Here is a 20,737-nt window from a genome sequence, read left to right as displayed (position 1 = left end):
TGGGTTTATACTTGCAGAGTCTTTCATGAAAAAAATGAAATTTGTTTGGTATTTAGGGTTTAAAAAGATGTAAAGATCGACTGCAGTTCGAATGATTCTGACAGAAATATTTTGAGGAAAACGACGACTGTTTTCCTTCGCCTCGTCAGGCGCTCTGGTCACGTGGCCCCCACAGTAGTCATATGACTGTATCCGTCCTCTATGACGGAAGTCTCCAAAACAATTTAAAAACACGGGTCGTTCTGTCGGGAGACGACGACCATGATCGCCACAGTCTTGTTGTTGTTGTCTTCTCTGGCCGTGTTTCAGGGCTTCTGCGTGGCCGACTACGCTCCAGATGAGGTGAAGGACCTTCCCGGAATGAAGTTCAAACCGAACTACCGCCAGTGGTCCGGTTACCTGAGGACTCGGCCCGGGAGGTTCCTCCATTACTGGTAGGTTTGCTTCTTCTGGTCCGGCTGGTTCATCTAGTTAATACACCGCGATTTATATGTCGTTTCAAATCGTCACTTAGTGTGAAGTCTTGAACAAACACGGTGCTGCCAGACAGCCGTTCTGTACTTGTATCACTGCAGTTGTTATGGTGAATGAAATATCCTGATGACTGGCACGAGCAGCTGAAACGAGAGTGGTGCCTCCCTGAGATTTGTCAACCTCAAAAGACTTGGAGTTGAGCCATTGCTCCTCAGAAGGATATCTGCTCTGGTTGCCGTAGATTGACTGCAGAACAAGAGCTCAAACTTCACGTAAAGTGACCCTTTTATTGCAGGTTTGTCACCTCTCAACGTGACCCTGCCAAGGACCCGCTGGTGCTGTGGCTGAACGGAGGTCCCGGCTGCAGCTCCCTGGAAGGGTTCCTGTCTGAGAACGGGCCGTTCCATGTAAGAGAACCAATAGTGTGGAATGATGTAGGGGGATATTTAAGAGGGTTGCCTTTCAGGTGCGAGACGATGGGGCCACGCTGTACGAGAACAAATTCAGCTGGAACAACATCGCTAACGTGTTGTACATCGAGTCGCCGGCAGGAGTCGGATATTCCTACGCTGATGACAAAAACTATGCCACCAACGATGACGAGGTAATGGGAGGTGTGAAACTAGGAAAGGGATTCCCTTCAACTAACCGCTCTTCCCGCCTCAGGTGGCTGCTGACAATTACAAAGCTCTCCAGAGTTTCTTCACCAAGTTCCCAAACTTCACACAGAATGACTTTTTCATCTTTGGGGAAAGTTATGGCGGAGTCTACGCTCCAACACTCAGCCTGCTTGTGGCGACTGGAAAAGAAAAAATGAATCTCAAGGTTCTTCCTTATGACATTCTCAGAGTTATGCTGGGTGAAGATTAACTATTCTGTTGGGATGTTTAGGGCTTTTCTGTGGGCAACGGATTAAGCAGCTACGCTCTCAATGACCAGTCGCTGATATATTTTGGTTACTACCATGGACTCTTTGGAGAAGAGTAAGTCCAGATTCATATGTTGGAGTTTAATTGAAAGTGTTGAATATCTTAAAAAATGTCTTGATGTTTGGGTTATTTAACATAATGGACAATTCTCTTTGGTGCAGGCTGTGGCAAAATCTCAACTTCCACTGCTGCAACAACGGCGATTGTAACTTCTCCAACTCCAGCTCTGAGTCCTGCCAGATATACGTATGTATCGAAGTGATGCTATAGCACTGTTTAAGTGACTAGTTCTGGTCGTTTGCTTGGTGAGCTGTCCAGGGTGTCCCTGTTCGACTTGCAGCACATGATTATTTAGTGGAGCAGGGGTACAAAGCATCTCTGTGTTTGGTGTAAATAATAAACTTCCACCTCATAGAGAAACAGATTTTTCACCTTGTTGAACTGTTGAATTTCAATCCTGTAATCAGATTACACTGCCTACAAACAGTGTAATGTTTGTGGGCCGTAACGTCTGAGATAACTTCAAAAGTGAACAGTGGTTTTGGTTCCCCGGGCCTTCAGTGTCTCCTGCAGGTGATGATGATAAACTCCTCCTTCCTCTCCAGGTGACCGTTGGCTTCAATATTATCTATGAAAGTGGACTGAATAGGTACTCGCTTTACCTGGACTGCCTGGGTGGGGGAGTGTTACGGAGGAGCTACGAGGTCAGCATGAGTCATCTGTTCAGGAACTACCGGACACACAATAAAGTCCTCAAGGTAAGGTGTGTGAGTGTGGTGAGGGTGTTAGCCCTGAACGTATTTTTGAACCCGCCAGTACATGGATCGAGTTCGAACGAAAGCGTCCTTCCGTGAGATGCCCCCCTGTTTGAATGGTACGGCCCAGACTAACTGGCTGAACAGAGGAGATGTGAGGAAAGCTCTGCACATCCCAGACATCCTGCCACGTTGGGAAGAATGCAGGTATGTATGATGATGAGGAGGAGGAGGAAGATCGTACCGGTGTTTGAACTTGTACTCTTGATCTTAAATTTATTTCAGTGATCAGGTCGCAGCCAGCTACAAGTCAGTGTACGACACGATGAAGGAGGTCTACATGAAGCTGCTGTCTCTGGGCCTGCGTGCTCTCGTCTACAACGGAGACACAGACATGGCCTGCAACTTCCTGGGAGACCAGTGGTTTGTGGAGGACCTTGGCTTCCAGGTAGGCGTCATTGCCTCGTAAAACAAACACTTATTTTGGGGTTACATTGTGTCTTTATGAGCCGGTGCTCTGAGAGGTTTGTAGCTTCGTGTTAGCTTGGTCATAGATAGCAGGACGTGCAAACAGTGTGAACAGCCACTGTATGCACAGGATGCTTCTGGGAAATATTTAGCCTCTCTTACTTCCTTCCGTATTGAGGTGTCGTGCTCGAAGGTGACTCCCCGCTACTTGGGAAGCAGTTAAAATAGTGAAAGCTACTTAATTGATGCGCATTTTAGCTATGATTTAATAAAGATATCTTTCTTGCTAGAGTTCAATTCAGTTGCAGCCCACACTCATGCCACAAGCAGACGCCGGTCTCACCTGGAATCGCAACAAATTGAGCCGTATAATTGTTTCCCTGAAGCACCGCTGTGCATTATATTCCATTGAAACTACAGATGAATGTGTCCAATAATCATGATATGTGGCCTCATTTTAATATTAACATTATCACCACTGGCCGCGTTTCAGCCGACCACGACATACCAGCACTGGCTCTACGACGACCAGGTCGCTGGTTTCTACCAGCGATATGGAAACATCACTTTCTTGACTGTGAAGGTATGAAACGCCGGATTTTCCCAGTAGTTTGTAATTCGTGACGTGATCCTCCTGTTTCAGGGTGCTGGTCACATGGTGCCACAGTGGGCTCCGGGTCCATCTTACCACATGTTCCAGTCGTTTTTAACGGGCCAGTCGTACTGAGCGACTGTTCTCTTTTTTTTTTGTTTTGGTGGATGGGAGGGAAAGGGGGTCAAAAGGGAATTTTAACCATGTTAAAAAACTGTTCCTGCTGGGTTTGAGTTATTCATGTCGCCTCGAATCATGGTGTCAATTTCAGTCGTGTCTTCGTCACGTTCCTGCTGCTAATGAGCTGAAACAGAGAGATTAAAGTCCAAATCAAAACAGCTGGTGGGTTTTTCAGGTTTATTTATTACATGATTTGTATGATTGTCAGTTATTTATTGTCTTCACTAATTGGCGACCAGCAAGTTGCAATGTTACGACGTCTGCTATTTACAAAGTTTCATAAGAAGGAAAAACATCAGGTTACACAAATGACAAAAATAAGATAAAACAACCAGAACTGAACCCCAAGATATGTATGACAACCCAAATTCAATGAGTAAAAATGGAACTTAGTCCCTTTGGTTCGTCTTTTAAAATCCAACCATAAGTTGTTCATAACAAATATACAACATGTGCAGTGTTATTTGGGCCGTGAGTGGTATAAAAACTGGCAGCAACATAAAGAAATCCCTTTGAAAGAACCACATTCACAGCTTTGGTCAGACAGCAACTTATAGGCAAGAACTGAAGACAAATTACATTCACTGCTTCTCACTTCCACCTTTAAATGTGGGGTCATCTCTCAAGAATCATTCCAGGATGAGTAATGTGTTGAATTCTAATGTCAGAATTCGTCCGCTGAGCATTAAAAAAAACCCTGCTAAATCTATTAAATATCTTGAAGGTTACGTTGTCGCAGTTAATCCCACCATCCAGTTGGCAGAATTTTTCTGTAAAGTAAACACAAGTCCTGAGAACTTTATCACGTCCTTTTCAAGAAAAAGAGATTTATTTAAAATGCTCTGCATATTAAATAAACCGGTGCAAGAGTATCATTAAAGTCTACTTACGAGGTCTACATAATACATACGTCCCTTCAGCTGTTCACGCAGGAATGCGCTGGACACAAACTTAGAACAGCTGTGGTAATAAAAACATTTAAAAATCTACAGAAGGAGCAGCAGTCCCAAGCACCAGCATGCACTCTACTTCTGAGGGTGTGATGATTAAAATGAGGTTGTCGATCACTTCCTGTTCTCACGAATAGCAGCAGGGGTTGATTCCTTCCGTTGTCCGCGGCAACACACCGCAAACTCAGCGATAAGGTTGTTCTTTTAGTTCACGACATCTTGGTAGATGGAGTTGGTGGTGGTTAGGCCAAAGATGAACACTCCGACCGTTACCATGACGACACTGGAGACCATCATCACATGCCAGCTTTAAAACAGAAGACGATACATAAAAAAACACTCATAATTTAGGTATTTAAATTACTAGTTAGATGTAAATAATTGAGCCAAATATTCTACAGATACTCATATAAAGCATGTAAAGAAAGTGAATTTCACTATGGCTCTCTGTGACTCTCATAAGGGCCACACTTCTACTATAAGATTTAAAGCTTGCTGTTGTGAGTAACTTACACAGTCTCAATTGACGCCAACCTCCAGGTAACTTTGTAAACCTACAATTATTTGGGTCCACTAAGCTTTGCTTTGTAGTGAATAGTTGCAATAAAATGTTAACCACATGGGGGCGCTGGGTCTGTTGACAAACGCCGTGATCAAAAAGGATATGGGTCTCTAAACATGCCAACAGAATGTCATTTTTACAGTAGTCTCGTACAGACATTTGGACACAAATCATGATTCAAAAAATGAAACATGATGTTGAATCAATTTGTTATGATTTCAGCAGCATATTTTGACCTGTAATGATTTTTTTATTTCAAACGTGTCCTGTACGTTTTCAAAAATGTCTAAAATATAAACACGATTTTAAAACGCGTTCCATTTTGGCAAACCAGGTCAACCACAGCAGTTGTGTATCCTTTATGCTATGATGTAGGCGGTCCTGAGATCACTATTGGGCACGAGACAGCATTCAAGATGCAACGAAGGAGCCTCGCAAGCATGTTCTCTAGAACATTTCCAGTATTGATAGATCACATTTTCTGATTCAGCGACATGTTCAGACTCACCTTGTGGTCCGACTGTCCGTCTCTGACAATTTTGCCTGCATCAAACACAAGCCTGCGATGTAAAGAGGTTTTTGTCAAGATCATTCGATTCTGAACGGCACTACAGTGAGTCAATCATCCACAGCGAGGAACTGTACCTGGGAAGACGAAAATGAAACAGGCAGCCAACCCTCCAATGAGTGAGATGACTCGACCGATGTCCGGAATGAAGAGCGCCAGGACGAGAGTGACAACAAACCACACGAGTGTCTGCAGGATCCGCCGTCTCCGCTCTCGACGCACACACACTTCAACCTGCTCGCCTTGGAAGCGCAGCCAGAGACCCTCGATCACCGCTCTGCAAGGAGAGATTTTTATTCAATCATATTGCGATAAATCAGTCGCTTTGATTGAGTCAAAACTAAACTAAATAAACTAAATAAAGTCTGCAAGGCTGTTTTTTACCTGCCACAGAAGTGGAGAATGGGATAGGAGGTGACCACACAGACGACAATAAACGCTCGGGCAATGGCCACAGCGATGTCATCAGGAGGGTATGACATCAGCACATCCTGACTGACGTTGGAGCCAAAAGTCAAGTAGCCACATACACCTGCCAGAGCACAAGACACATTTTAGTTTTGACAGTAAACAGCTTTTATGCTCGAAACCCATTGAAGTACTGCGACAGGCACATTTAATTCACATCGAGACAGAGTGAGACCGATGTGAACACCAGCGAACCGGGTTGTGGCTGCGGACTTTATCCCGGCTGGAGAGCTACACCTTGTCCCGGGAAGCTCTCCGAGGTGGGTGAGCTTCTCGCCTCAGGCGACTCGGCGCTAGATGCCAGCATGACTCCACACAAACATGATGAATGCATGAAACGCTGTCTGGGCAGAAAATATTGTTCAAAAACAACTTGGCAAACACTGAGGTGAGCAGCCGCAGCAGCAGGAGACTGGTGCTGTGAAACGGGAGTGCAGCGGTCCGGGATTCGCTATATGTGCGGGAGTTAACTCACATGATTTCGCCTTTTTTAGGCTGATAAACATCAGATTTCATTGACAGAGAGATTAACTTAAATTAATAATGTTGTGATCTAGGTGTTGCTGTGCTGTAGCAACTGCTCTGTCCTGCGCAGCTGTCGAATGAGAACAGCAGGAGGAAAGACGCTGGTTTCCATAAGTTAGACCACCAGACTGTTCATGGATCTTTTTTGACGTCTGGATCTGGACTTCACTGATAAAAATCCTCTGGATTGTCAGTAATCACTTTTGTTCAACATGTTGTGAAAGCAGAGTGGATAAAGCAAGACGCTCCGTATGACGCACCTTGTTTCCACCTTGTTTTCTTGTAAAATCAAACACTCTTTTATGTTCACTTTTCGCTGTGAAATGCCACATTCCACTGTGGTGGAGGTCCATACATATGTGAGGTGATGATGACTCGAAGTGACAGAGAAATAAGGTGTTTAAGCCGATGGTTGTAAATAGGTTCAGGCTTGTGACCCTATTGTTGCGCTGCTGGTGCTGAATTCCTTGAGACGAGCTTAGTGGTGGGTCACAAACCAGCTATTTTGCACAGAGCGCTGCCAGCTGAGGAGAAATAAAATCTCATCGCCTGAGCCGCAGGTGCGAGGCTGCACAGCAGGGGCCGAATCGGACTCAGAATCTGCAGCGTGAAAAGCCCCGAAGACGTGATGTGCACACTGGAGAAGGGCACACTTGCCAAACCGGGTGTCTGCCAGACAAAGATCTGCCTCACTGAAACAAACCTGCACTTCCACTCCTCACATCAAATCTTCAACTACAGTTAATCATTAACAACTGACGTAATCACTTTTATCAGCTATAAAGACTGACCTGTTCCTGTGTAGACAAAGAGGCAGATGATCATGCTGAGAGTCACCACCAGTCCCCAGGGTTTGATCTCTTTCTTCCTCATGCTGTTGAAGACCGGCACGGAGCTGACGTGACACTGGGACAGGAAGCATCTCCATGAATACACTCATCACAACGCAAGTCATTCAGTTGTCAGAGTCAGACTGAGGTGATACCTGGAAACCAAAACAGATGGTGGGCATGGCGTTGAAAACCGCTGTCCAAGATGCTGAACTGTGGAAGACAAAGAGCACTTTAGCAAACCAGACGTATCAACAACTGAAATGTCCACACACACGTCGCAAACCAAAGACGCATTCCCACATCATGATCCAACACAACAACCCAAGTAGCAAATGCCAAAGTTCAGAGTGACACAATGCAAATGTTTCTGTATTCATGCATATGAATACAGAATACAGGATGCCATCATCCTACTCAACTCATTCATCCCGCTGAAAAAACAGAACATTTTTTTAACAGAAAATTATAATTATATTAGTAGGGACTCACCTGGAGGGGATGTAGGGTGGAGGCGCCTTGCCACCTGGCCAAATATACTTTATAATAATGACGATGGTGACATACCACGTACCGATGACACTCAGTGTACTGCAATGAAAAAAACATTCCTCATAAACAAGAAGTTCAATCCATTAAAAGTGATACTAGACACCCGCTAGAGAACAAACCTGGCATATTTCTGAAAGCCGATTTCTTTTGGGATGGACAGAGGGAGTATGACCAGGACAGCCGTGACCACGATGGTCAGTTTTCGGTCGGTGTACCAGTGGGGCGTACTGTTGTCATCGGGCTCATGAGCCATAGCAGCTATCACTGCAGACAGACATAGATGGCTACTTTAAACATTGTGCTAAAAAAAGTTAACTCCAGGTCAGCATCTCACTGGAGCAGTGACAAGTGGTCACATGAAGGAAACGTTGGTGTCTTTAAAATGCTGACTGGGCTCTTCCTCCGTGAACTTCGCTCACATTGTTGGAGTCACACATTCAGCTCTTTCAAAAGCTGGTTCGCAATGACATAAACCAGTGGTGTCAACAGAACTGCTAACAACTTTGGGGTCCGAATATTAACTGCTGCAGTGCATTATGGGTATCGTAGTACGAGTGTCACTAGAAGGCCATTATGATGCAAGCAATATAAAGTATAATCAGATCCTTGAGGAGACGAATATGTTAAATCGTAAACACATTTCCGCCCCCATTAAAATACACACAAGCAACGAATGTAAAACAGTGGCCGCTCAAGAAACGTAATTGCCGACAAATTAAGTCGCCCAACGAATGAAAGGCTGGTTGGCAAGCTAAAAAAAAAAGAAAGTAAAGGACAGTGAAAACACTCACAGCGATCCAGCTGGTCTCCGATGACAATGAAAAACGCTATACAGGTGCCAAATGTGTAGACCGCGATAGAAACTTCACAAATAACGCCTGTGACTTTGCCACAAGTGGCTCGAACAACTTCCTGATAGGTGCCTTCATTGCTGACCTGAGAAAGAAAAAAAGCATGTATGTGATCATTCAACCTCTCAGACTGGCAGGGTTTTCGTTTATAAAAGGCACTTTATTTTAGCCTGAATAAATCACATTTTCAGTGCGTACATAGTAAAAATCTGAGTCAGCGTTTCTAGCAGCCGCTACTCGTAAGTGTGTGTTTTCATGTGTCAGCAGAAGTCATAGGAAGTTAGCAGTCAATGGTTGTGCTGTTGTTGCACCTCTGATGAAGCAAATTACTGACATGTCAGTAGAGTACTTCTGTATGTGAGGCTGAATTAGTACTGAAACAGAACTGACCTGGGAACAGTAGCCCAAAATCACTAGACCACCGATGATGAAGACGAGCATGAACTGAAACAAAAAGAGATGAAGATTATCTTACTTTTTCGTCATGTTTTACAACCAAGGAGACACTGTGAGTCCATTTAGTGGGAGAAATATGGTTACAGTATATGCGAGGCTTTTCATTGGAATTATGATTTTCACTTTTACAACATAGGCAAAATAACTGGCTTAGATTGAGCAACTATAGAGCATTTAAAATTCCAAGGGTTAGACATGTTACTATTTGACATCAGGCTTGGTCAAGCATGCAATAAAAAAATAAAAATTTTGAGTTTTGAGATGAGATTGTTGTTCATAATCATTTGGAGGTCAGCTGTGTTTTCAAATGACGGTTGCACACGCTCCTAATTCTGGAGCTAAAAATATTGTTATAAACTTCTAAAATCAACATTTGCCTCTTCAAATTTTATATTTGTGTCTGTAAGTAACATCGCAACTTTCTAAAATGTAGGCCCACTTCTCCATAGCAAAAACAAGAAGTGGATGTGCTTCCATAAAGATGAGTTAATGAACAACTACAACTGACCATTCTACTTCCTGTCACCTGACAAAGGTCCAAATTGAATACTTAATATCTGTAAGAGCTACTTATCAGACCTCAGTCTTACAAGTCTGCAGCTCATGATATGTCTTTTAATACTGGAATTAAACCAATACAGTTCCTGTGAGCACATCCTCACCATTTGAAGGACCACTCCTGCTGTAACTCCTCCTGCCATGCTGAAGGCTGCTGGGAAATTTAGGAGACCGGCTCCCAGCGCTGCGTTCACCACAATAAAGACGGCTCCGAAAGAAGAGACGCCCCCGCTCCTCCTCCTGTCAGAGTGGAGGTCCTGGACTGTATCCACACTGGGGCTCTGGAGGAGCCACGCTCGCTCGCCTGGGTCATTACTCCCGATAGCAGCCCAGTCTTCCACATCTGTGTTGATAGCCATCACATACAGTCAGTCCAGGATGGAACTCCAGCTGGTAGAAACACTGATGGTCAGAATTAATCTGAAAGGGCCTTCGTCCACCGCAGATGAGAAAGGAGGCTCAGTGAACTAGAGCAGCCATTCAGGAAGCTGAAATGAAAAAGAAATAATAATGAATGAATGTTTTGTTGTCTATTTATAAAGAAGAGCAGTTGAGAGCGTGATCTGTTTATTCTTAAGCTAAACAATTACATAATGAACAACATTTCACATATTAAAATGTTTCTATAAATTAAAAAAATATATATCTTAGGAGGATACAATAATAACAATAAGAAAAATATAAGAATAATATCAGAATATTAATATTATCATTATTATTTTGCTCTCCATTTTACCTGCCCTGACACGTCACTTTTTTTTTATTAGTTTGGTTTCTTTAGAAGACGGATGTTGATGCAAACCGCACACCTGACGACCGAGTCATTCAAATGTATGTCTCCTAAAACAGGTAAAAGCAAAGCAGAACATGACCTACTTCAGTCGATATCGACGGACTTAAACATTAAGTCTTGGATCACTTTTTCAGTGAGATTATGAGACGAACAAATGCACATCATGATAAGAACATACCTTCAGTTAATCTTCTGCCGTTTTCAATTAATTAAAATCGTATTGTGTTTGGTGCGATATTCTTAAATCTTAATTGAAAAGACTTTTCATTCACAAAGTGTCAGCGCACCCGGACTCTTTGTTTTTCCATAACCAAAAAAAAGCTAGCTAGCAAACCTACCTGGTCCTGGGAAAAACAGACGCCACTTTAACCCCGGCACAAAAACTGTTCTCATCAGTGGAACCCTCGTGTGTCCATCATTGAAGTGCGAGATAAAAACAAAACTCTCAGTTCCAGGACCTTCGAGGATCCGTCTCGAGCGTCCAGAATGACGGTGAGCTCTGTTTTGACTGCCTGCAACATAGGTCACGTGACACAGCGCAACTCGGAATCATGGGCAATGTAGTGTTCGTGTAAGACGACCCCTGTTTTCCGGGAATGTCGAATTGAAAACGTTTTATCATCCAAGTAAATGGGATGTACATAAACACAAAATGTGACCACGTCATTTCCGACAGAAGGAGGCCACAGATTCACTTTTTTTCCGTATTTGATTAATCTGAAAGCCCAATTGTCTCAAGAATGTAGAGATGATAGGTTGATATTATCGGACATTCTCAGCTGAGGTCCAGACACAGTGACTCCTTATCACTGCAGGGAAGCCATTCTATGGCTGTTTACATTCAGATATGTTGGAAATATGTAAAACCCAAACTTGGCAGCCCTTCCTCAGCTGTTATGGTGAATGCTATATGAGAAGGAGGGCGAGGTTATGACCAAGCTTTGTGGTTTGAAAAGAAAAACACTGGATAATGGTTTGTAATGGTTTGTTTAATAAGTTCAAGAATATACATGGCCAATGATCCGGTATTATGACATATCAGACATCCAAATGCTCCAAATGATGGACTGTAATGTTGCCTGTCTTGACTCTTCATCTTCACTGACAGTTCACCCCGACGTTTGTCATGTCAAATAGTCTTTAATTTGAAAATCATTGCTGCTTTTAATTCAGGGAACCAGGATGTAAAAACTGGATGCTTGCGTGCTTTTTTGTATTTATTGGCCCTTTAGACAGCATCACAAAATAAACACTATGAAACGCATGATGACCAAGAGAGTAAGAGGCAGAGGAAAATTCCAAACCGTAGACCTAATCAATGGGTGATTGATTAGTGCTGCAGACCAACGGCAGATTACAGGGGCCGAAAAGATTATATGATAGATTATACAAAGGTCTGATGAATGAAGATTGAGTGGCAAACTATTCTTGAAAGGTAAACAGTGATTACTCTAAAGTGCCACAAGTCACACCTTTTGTTAAAACAAAGCAATAATTATGTTTAGTTTATTCAAATTGCAAATTGCAAATTGCATTTCACTTACTGTAATAAATAAAGGGATTTCTCATGAGGGAAAACACTTTTATATTTTAGCATGTGGAGCTCTTCGGTGAGGACTTTATTCATGATAGAAAGATGATAGAACCGTTTCAACAGCAGCAATTCTAACAGGGGCGAGGCTCAAGAGCACACAAAGAAATCCAATTAAAATGTTCTATTACTATTCAGCATTTTTTGCTTCTAGAAGTGGAATGGGGGAGAAACAATGGACAGACAACTCCACTTCAATGTTGCCGTTGAAGATTCCCACTACTTGGTGACAGCATGGATGGCGTCAGCCAGATATCCAACATTCCCAGAGGACACGCCTGCCATTGAAATTCTGCCATCCTTGGTCATGTACACTGAGAACTCTTTAGTCAGCCGCTCGACCTGCAGAGAAAATGGAAACAATTAATGCTCAATATTTAAGACATGAAGATGTACCCAGAGTACGTTTCCCTGAAATGAATCTATATTATTTTGAGTTGTGATAGGTTAGTTTTACTTTGGCGCCACCTAATGGTAAAATCCCTGAATGTCAAACGCTTGCTTTACAAAACGTGATCAAGCTTGTAAAATCACGCAAAAACAAATAAATAAATAACAGAAACTGACACAAATTTAGGCAGGTGGTCATAACGCAACATATGTTGTAAGTTCAAGTCTTTTATTTGGACAGAGTCACCATAGTGCATCCATCAAAGTTGAGCTCTATGTGTGAACGTTTATTCGTACCTGCTCAGGCTTAAGTCCAGTGAAGCAGAACATGCCGATCTGGTCGATGACATGCTGCCAGTTGTGGGAGGAGCCATTCTTCTTCAGACCGTCAACCAGCTCCTCTCTCATTCTGATGATACGGTTGGCCATGCCATGGACCTCCTCCAGCCTGGAAGTGAGGGAGAACACTAGTGTGATGACGACTGTAGCGGACACATTTTTTCCTCACAGTAACCGCTGCACTACAGGAAGTATTCCGGGTCTTAGGTGCCTCTGCTTCCCTGGTACCTTTTTACAGATCAACTTGTCCCAGCACAAGTTCACAGAGCAAGACGTAGAATCCAAATTGAGAATTTTCGTCCCAACTCCATCTGTGGGCTTCATTATTGTAGCCACAGTGACAGTTCAGTGATGAATTAAATCGAGAGACAGATTGAAAGTGACTTACAGTCGGAGCAATATAACTCATAAATTAAACAGTAGAATCATAGCATTGTATCTCATTATTAAAATTATGTCATAATAACTGCAGTCAGTCATGAAGTCAACAGCAAAGTTGTAAAATGTTGAAGTCAAGCGTCACCAGCGACCCACAAGCAAAACTAATGCAGTGCAATACTGCCATCCACTGGTGAATTTCTGTACTAAAAAGCTCATTTTCGTTTTCTGAATAGATGATATTCTCATAATAAATAGACATTTCAAAAAGCTAAGTGTTATTTTACCACAGAGTGCGCAGATCTGGTGTGTTGAGGATAGTCGTGGCAATCCTGGCACCGTTCATGGGTGGGTTAGAATAGATGGGTCTGATGAGGATCTTCAGCTGAGACTCCACTCTCTTGGCCTCCTCAGAGTCTTTGCAGACCACTGTGAAGCCCCCCACACGCTCGCCTGCAAACACAAGCAAATCCCTTAAGTCTAGAGTGGCAACATTCTACAAACATACTAGGATCAGCTCCCTGTTTGTAGTTGCTTTAAGCATCTACATCCTCATAGCAGTTTGTTTCATAAAAATACAGAATTTTACATCACTTGTCAGTCATTAGGTGTTGTGTAATTACACAAACATCTAGTCAATTTGGTGAATGATTCACAGTCACATTGCTCAACCAAACTAACCTACCATAGACCCAGTGTATTTAGTTTCATTATTTGTGGAGATGAAAGGCTGAGGGCCAGGCTTAGGAATATAGAGGCACCTCCTGCATATGAAGAAAGAGTGATGTAGAAGGATTTAAATTTCAGTTTTTTACACTCTGTTTAACACATAGTGAGTACAGAGTTACAGTAAAGCACTGTGAATGTTTTCATAAATGAAGTAGAATTAAGAAACTGTTCGGTTACTGACCATAGAGTCCCATGTTCTTGGCAAAGGACTGAGACAGCACAATGTTGTGGCCTTTCTCAATGAAGTAACGTACAGCCCAGGCATCGCGGTCGATGTCTCCACTGGCAAATCCCTGGTAGGCCATATCGAAGAAAGGAAGCAGGTTCCTTTTCTACAAAAACAATCATAGGAAAACAATCCAAAGTTATTACTTTCAGCAAACACCGATACAGTTATCAGATACCATTTCAACTATCAGATGTATTAACAGGAGATTATGGTACAAGATGAGTGAAACTTGTAAAGGTTTCGAAAGACTTCAGATGAAATGATAAAGCACACACCTTCACGACCTCAGCAATCTCCTTCCACTGCTCTTGTTTTGGGTCCACACCAGTGGGGTTGTGAGCACAAGCATGAAGTAAGATCACACTCTTCTCTGGGATTTTCTGTCAGATGGAAGTAGATATTGCCATTAAATTGACAACAAAAATATATATATATGTGCTAATAATTCAGCTGTGCCTGAATCCTGATGATAGTTCTTTCTCAAGCATATATAATAAATATTCAATTTCTAAATAATAAATGACCCACATGAGACAACAGCAATAATTATAACAATCAAGATTAATGCAAGACTTACAGAAATGTCCTCCAGTGCTCCTTTGAAGTCAAAGCCACAAGTGGAAGGGTCATAATAGCGATAGGCTTTGAGCTGCATGCCAGCATCTCTGAAGATGGGTGTGTGGTTTCCCCAGGAGGGCTTAGGCAGGTACACATCGAGAGGCCCGGCATGGAATCGAGACTGCATTGCACACCAACAATGTTCAAGTTAAACAGTTCAGAAACCGATCTGTAAAATGACTTACCAGAAAGTTGGCTCCAATGCGCAAAGATCCCGTCCCAGAGATGGTCTGAACAGTGATGTTCTGTCAGGGAATAATCCAAACTTGAGCCATGTTTTGACACAGTTACAGATTGAATCATAATTTGTATTTCCATGATGAAAAACAAACTCACTCTGCCGCTCTTCAAGACGTCATTATTCTCTCCGAGAGCAAGTTCAGCACAAGCTTTGCTGAATTCACCAAGACCACCAATGGGAAGATATTCTTTGTCCAACTTTTTATCAGCAATTATAGCCTCAGCCTATCATGAAAAGAGTCATTTTTAACATTATTATCAATAAATTGCAAGACCCACATATCCATGGGCTAATAGTCGAAGTTTCTATTTACAAGCATTTCAACGTCTGGGTATAGTCATACCTTGCGGACACAGCTAAGCACAAATGGCTTGCCCTGGTCATCCCTGTAGGCTCCAACTCCCAGGTTCATCTTCTTTGGGTTTGTGTCCCTCTTGAAGGCCTCTGTCACACCCAGGATGGGATCTGGGGGCCCCATTTGAACACCACCCCACCATGAGCTGTAAAAACATTAAAAGCGGTGTACACAGAACATCATCAGATATCTGAAATAAACACTTGTTGGACTGACATTTACTTCGCGCTTCAGTGTGACCTGTTGTCACCTCATTCACAGTAATGTAATCGTAATGGCCGTGCTCTTTGTGGGGCTAAAGCTCGAGCTTACGAATCATGTGAGCTTAGGATACTTGAGCAGGACGCATGACAACAAGTTCACAGTTGCACAAAACTAACATAATCCAATCGGAAGGTTCAGAGTCCAAGACCAGAAATGAGCAAAATAGCAGTTCATCTGTAGGTATGACAAAGCATTCAAGACCGGTGATACTAGTAAGACACCGTCATCAGCAAATTAAACAAGGACAAGAAACTGTGTTGGCATTTGTTGATACCAAGCTAACTTGCTACAAAAACATTTAGGTTTCATACACTATAATAAAGGAAATAAATCAAGTCAAAAAGAGTCATTTTATTTTGAAATCCAATAATTAAAAATCGTCTGATTTCAACGGCTACATTAACTTGTGTGCTGATGGGTAGCCAGGCAATTTGAGTCATCTTAAAGCAATAACAGTGGCGTCTCCAGCCAAGTCATTGTTCAAAATCAATATCTACACCTTTAGGGCATTTGACACCAATTTTAAAACGCCACCAGTCCTGTCTCATGCAGTATTGTCTTCCAAGATCCTACTGAGAGCATGTAGATCATTAAACTGACAATTCCAGGTTACGGTCGTCATCTTATCTTGGTTGTATATGAATTGCAGTTCACAGCAATTAAGTATGTCATCATTGATGTTCATTCACACAAAGTTCATTCAATCTCTGACAACTTATCTTCACACAAAGTCACTGACCAAAAACCAAAAGAAAACCAACACACATCCTTTGAGTAATGAAAGCTACATACAGGTAACCTATATTTTTATAAATAGGATAGTCAAAAACATGCCCAGATTTAAAAATATTTTGTCACGTTAATATAAAAGGTTAAATGTGTCAGACAGTTTAACTGCTTGTCTCTCACATCGTGTCTCATGTTTCCGCTACTTTGTGTCTAAATTTAGGACTGAAGGCTTTGCAAAGGGCAGGAGAGTCCAATTGCCAATCTATTTTTTCCAATATCAGAATGTTAAAAATCATATTATCATATATCAAACACTAAAAATGATACTACAGATTACAGGTGGTGGAAAATATTATGTTCAAAATGAGTGGAGCAAGACTCATCCAGGTATGAGATTTGAAGTTTGATGCAAATTGAGTGGAGTGAATCAAAGCTCAAAAGGCAAAACAATACTGTTGGACTTGGGAAACCACTGCCTGAATGCACACAGAACCTTTGTACACACAGATTCAGCAGTCACAAACAACACTGCAGGGGATCGATGTACAGGGTACCTCATACCGCAGCCTTGGGAGGACATAAGCTCCTCAAATACATTTCATAAAACGTTTCAGAATGCAATAGTATTCTTATATTTAGAGGTGGGTTTTATTTAACATGTAAAGAAAAAAAGCTTGATATAATTACTACACAGCCTCCAAACACCTTTTCTCTGAAAGATAAAAAATAGTATGTCTTCGAAAACCTCTTAATAACATGTAACACCTAGATACAGGTGTGTGATCGAATGACGCATGGCGGCGGTCAGAGGAAACAAGTAGCACGCCCACATAAGCAGGAAGATGGAGGTTCAACGGAACTTAACACTCATGCTGCGTGTTAAGTCAAAGTGAACTCATGTTACCTTTATACATCGGGGGTGCATGTACTTAATGAACGCTTATTCAAATGGGGTATATGTCAGTTTCAACACCAACGCCCTCCAACAGAACAGAAAGGACACCAGTTCTAAGGCAGCATCGCCTCAGAAAGCTGGCCAATCAGTGGGCAGAGGCGGATGACAATAGCCAATCAGAGAGCCGGCTACCTACAGACTACGACAAATCGCTAGGCTCAAATCACGTAGGGTCTTTGACAGCGTACGGCTTTGCTGTCTTTTGAATCGGTGCGCTTAAAATATATCAAGTACTCTGAACTGTTGACTTCAAGTTGACGTGATAAACATGCAGTGTTTATAATGAGGACAATACCGGAACCAAAAAAGCATAGCACAGCTACAATGGAAAACACGCGGCTGACTTCCCAACGTGATTTCAATTAAGCGAGAGCAACAGTTATGTGAAGGTCAACTAGTGTCACAGCGTAGTCACGTCGGTGACTTCCAGCTGTCACGTCAAACTTAAGAACGGCAACAGACTGATGCAGGCAAAAACTGTCCGCTTAACCGGGCACATTGACACGTTTGACCTCTAGCCGCATCACCCAGACGCTAGTCTACTACTTATTATTTAATATTTACACCGTTATAATGAACATCAGATAAACGTTTCTAACGTAGCGATAAAGCTTGCTGAAATGCTAAAGTTAGCAGTGCGACCACAACCGACAGTGGCTGACGCAGCGCCTAAACTTCAGCCGGATATATGCGCGTGTCTTTGCAGGTGTTTACCTGTTGCGGTGTGAAAGAACGGCCAGAGAAGGGGTGATGTTGCCCAAACAGTTGAGCACCTTGTGGGACTTGAGCAGGGCCATGGTTGCGCTGTGCTTGGGAGTCGAACCGCAGAGGATGTGGACGGACGTGAAGGGCAGTCACGAGCGCGACGCCGTCGTCTCTGCGTGATGACGTAAGAGCTTGTTAGGACGCTACGCTGCGTTTTATATATATTTTATGTACAGCAATGGTTGTTGCCATAGTTGGTGTAAAAATGTGGAACTCTCAACAGAGAAAAAAAGGAACAACGCAAAGGTCATTAATGTATAAATTTATCGTACCCAAAAACGTCACGCATGGAGTGTAAGGGAGCAACTGAGCATTGTAAGAGATCCAGGGAAAAGAAAAGCACAGGAACAGAAATAATAATAATAATAATAATGACAACAACAACAATAATAATAATAATATGACATTTAAATGGGTTAATCTTCTTTTCTTTTCTTTTCTTTTCTTTTATTTTATTTTACTTTTGTTTTATTTAATTTTTATTTTACTTATGTTCCGTTTTGACCGCAAATTTGGCAGAAAGCATATCATCGGAGAAAATAAAATCAAATATTGTATTAGTATACCAATATATCGGTCTGAATTGAATTGACGTAGTGCAATTTTGGATGTATATCCTGGTTAAAAATATTTATTCATGGGCGAAGCTTCTGTAATCACAGATTATTATAAGGCTCAATGATGATTGTCAAAATAGAAAATCTGACAAATACAATTCATAGTCTCTTTCCTGTCTTTTTTTCTTTGTTAATTGTTATAGCTATTGTTATTGTTATTGTGTCGTTCCATCCGTCCATATTCTGCCAGTCATATGTAATGACACAAAATAAACACACGGGGGCAGCATTGCTGCTGTAATCGTCAATGGGGTTCACTCAGGTCAGTATTCTGTCAGCAGCACTTAATCTACTGCCATGTTGATAACAATTTATTATGTTTTGGTTAATCGTTTTCATTCACAACTCTTATCATTTATTCTCAGTCTTCAGACCGGAGAAGGCATTGTTGTGCCTACGACATTAGGTTTGGAAAACAGTGGTTTAATTCTATATATTTACAATAAATAACTATTATTTTCATTCCTCCTTCAGTCTTTAAACTGCAAAGTCTCAGCCGAACAATTTGATCCGGTCTCTGCACAGACGGAAGACTCTTTCACTTTACCGCCCGCCCGTCAGAACCTCTGCTCTCTCAGGCTAGAAGTGGTTTAATGGGCTGATGTGACAGCAGGCAGCTGTGATGATGAAACGATGTGGAGCAATAGCAGTGAACCAGCACTAATGACATCTTAATTCATTTATCATTTACAGTAATGTTGCTCACTACTATGTAGGTCGGCAGGATTAGGTTTCAAAGCTGTTTTTCTTCCATGACTGATCTGATTTCAGATACGGTCAGACGCACATTCCTATTCAAGGGTTTGTTTACTTGGTTATATAATTCTGGAGTGGAAAAAAAAGAAAAGAAAAGATAAGCCTTTTTGGAAATTACTTTTATAGCTGATGGTTCTTATAGTTTGTTTTGGGTTACCGACGCTATCCTCTGGTGACATCTAAAAAAAAAAAACTACGAAAATGATGCTGAAATGAATCTAAAAGAAAAAAAAAACATTTAAACATGAAGAATTACTACGTGTTGAATTATGATCCCACAGATATGAAAAATGCTAATAGAATATAACTTTAATTGAATAGTTGAACTTGAAGGTTTCGGGGAAAAAAATCTGTTTTCCATAGTAATTCCATAGTGAATCTTTTGGGGACCAGCAATTTTTCTCCTCAGGGCCATGTATGTCATCAAAGTCTTCTGAACGTACTATGCTAAATAAATGATGTGACCTGTCTCCTCAGACCTTTTGAGAAGAACATCATGTGCTGTGTGCACTACAGGGATCACCCTGAAGTTGGGATTTTTACATTTTTTACGCTTTGTAAGTGTTCCAACTTCCTTGAGTCATTTTGGACATGCGCATAACGGCGATGACTTTCGTCCGAGCCAGTCCAGATGCTCAGGGTCAGGATTTTATCGAAGTCAGACGCACATCATCTGTCATTACTACAGACTCTCATGAGAAAGTATAAGTAACCTGACTGCCTCAGATCCAGACGACCACATTTCCACACTCCAGTGTGATCTCTGCCCCGGACCAAACATCATTTAGCGCATGCAGACATCACACCATTCAGGTCCAAAGAGAAGCAGCCCAGACTCACCTTGTGGCCACATTAGCCTGCAGCCTCCACAGACTCAGCTTGGAGTCTGACACCCGATCTCTTCCACTTCTCTACTCGCCTACCGTAATGCCAGCTGCTGCTAATTCCCAGTCAGTGTCTATTGACCAACACCTTCTATCCCAAGGATGATATAGAGCAGGGGTTTTTAACCTTTTTGATCTCGGGGCCCTACTTTCTCAGAACAAATGGGCCCCGGGCCCATTCAAGGAATAGAACTGATACATGTCTCTTGATTTAATTTCACAAACCAAAACCCTGTGAAATGACATGAAACCATGTGATCTTCGCAAAGATATTTATTTGTCATCGAAAAGTCCAACCAACAACAGAACCAGATGAAAGTCATAATTATCAAACTGACTGAAAAAAAAGAAAAAAAATGCAGTTTATGCAAACTGTGAAGAAAATT

General features: G+C 42.0%; 3 protein-coding genes across 4 annotated transcripts; 1 reads left to right on the top strand and 2 right to left on the bottom strand.

Annotated features, from left to right (window-relative positions):
• The first annotated feature begins 171 nt into the window (after positions 1–171).
• Positions 172–4,674, top strand: si:ch211-122f10.4 (cathepsin A-like). Of its 2 annotated transcripts, XM_053866611.1 has the most exons (12): positions 195–342; positions 420–434; positions 770–881; positions 941–1,078; positions 1,141–1,299; positions 1,366–1,457; positions 1,565–1,649; positions 2,009–2,161; positions 2,220–2,365; positions 2,444–2,606; positions 3,120–3,209; positions 3,270–4,674. In XM_053866611.1, the coding sequence occupies exons 1-12, from the start codon at positions 338–340 to the stop codon at positions 3,351–3,353; spliced, it is 1,242 nt and encodes a 413-aa protein (XP_053722586.1). In that variant the 5' UTR covers positions 195–337; the 3' UTR covers positions 3,354–4,674. The 2 variants fall into 2 exon arrangements, with proteins under 2 accessions (XP_053722585.1, XP_053722586.1); XM_053866610.1 differs by having other exon boundaries at positions 172–434; positions 3,270–4,672.
• On the bottom strand, positions 3,564–11,054 carry slc38a7 (solute carrier family 38 member 7). The gene is made up of 12 exons (XM_053866613.1): positions 10,850–11,054; positions 9,823–10,206; positions 9,095–9,148; positions 8,645–8,789; positions 7,973–8,117; positions 7,794–7,892; positions 7,457–7,514; positions 7,263–7,377; positions 5,863–6,010; positions 5,556–5,755; positions 5,419–5,470; positions 3,564–4,655 (listed from the first exon to the last, which is right to left on the bottom strand). Exons 2-12 carry the CDS (start codon positions 10,075–10,077, stop codon positions 4,553–4,555), a joined length of 1,374 nt encoding a protein of 457 aa, XP_053722588.1. The 5' UTR covers positions 10,078–10,206; positions 10,850–11,054; the 3' UTR covers positions 3,564–4,552.
• A 427-nt stretch (positions 11,055–11,481) lies between these two features.
• LOC128758800 (aspartate aminotransferase, mitochondrial-like) lies at positions 11,482–18,197 on the bottom strand. Its single transcript, XM_053865150.1, has 10 exons — positions 18,044–18,197; positions 15,370–15,526; positions 15,122–15,250; positions 14,971–15,030; positions 14,745–14,906; positions 14,443–14,547; positions 14,120–14,270; positions 13,497–13,662; positions 12,790–12,940; positions 11,482–12,444 (listed from the first exon to the last, which is right to left on the bottom strand). Exons 1-10 carry the CDS (start codon positions 18,124–18,126, stop codon positions 12,322–12,324), a joined length of 1,287 nt encoding a protein of 428 aa, XP_053721125.1. The 5' UTR covers positions 18,127–18,197; the 3' UTR covers positions 11,482–12,321.
• Positions 18,198–20,737: the final 2,540 nt, after the last annotated feature.

This window comes from Synchiropus splendidus, chromosome 5, assembly GCF_027744825.2.
Source record: "Synchiropus splendidus isolate RoL2022-P1 chromosome 5, RoL_Sspl_1.0, whole genome shotgun sequence".
Lineage (NCBI taxonomy): Eukaryota > Metazoa > Chordata > Actinopteri > Syngnathiformes > Callionymidae > Synchiropus > Synchiropus splendidus.
Note: the sequence above shows the minus strand (reverse complement) of the source record. Positions and strands in the feature narration are given on the sequence as shown.

Excerpts from the sequence above, each read along its gene's own strand:
- si:ch211-122f10.4 (XM_053866610.1), top strand. The coding sequence starts at position 262 with ATGATCGCCACAGTCTTGTTGTTGTTGTCTTCTCTGGCCGTGTTTCAG. Across the intron at positions 1,650-2,008 it reads CTGAGTCCTGCCAGATATAC|GTGACCGTTGGCTTCAATAT; the intron begins GTATGTATCGAA and ends CTTCCTCTCCAG. Across the intron at positions 2,607-3,119 it reads TGGAGGACCTTGGCTTCCAG|CCGACCACGACATACCAGCA; the intron begins GTAGGCGTCATT and ends GCCGCGTTTCAG.
- LOC128758800 (XM_053865150.1), bottom strand. The coding sequence starts at position 18,126 with ATGGCCCTGCTCAAGTCCCACAAGGTGCTCAACTGTTTGGGCAACATC. Across the intron at positions 15,251-15,369 it reads TGCTTAGCTGTGTCCGCAAG|GCTGAGGCTATAATTGCTGA; the intron begins GTATGACTATAC and ends TTTTCATGATAG. Across the intron at positions 14,271-14,442 it reads AGATTGCTGAGGTCGTGAAG|AAAAGGAACCTGCTTCCTTT; the intron begins GTGTGTGCTTTA and ends TTGTTTTTGTAG.
- slc38a7 (XM_053866613.1), bottom strand. The coding sequence starts at position 10,077 with ATGGCTATCAACACAGATGTGGAAGACTGGGCTGCTATCGGGAGTAAT. Across the intron at positions 8,790-9,094 it reads TTTTGGGCTACTGTTCCCAG|GTCAGCAATGAAGGCACCTA; the intron begins GTCAGTTCTGTT and ends TTTCTTTCTCAG. Across the intron at positions 5,471-5,555 it reads TTTCATTTTCGTCTTCCCAG|GCTTGTGTTTGATGCAGGCA; the intron begins GTACAGTTCCTC and ends TTTACATCGCAG.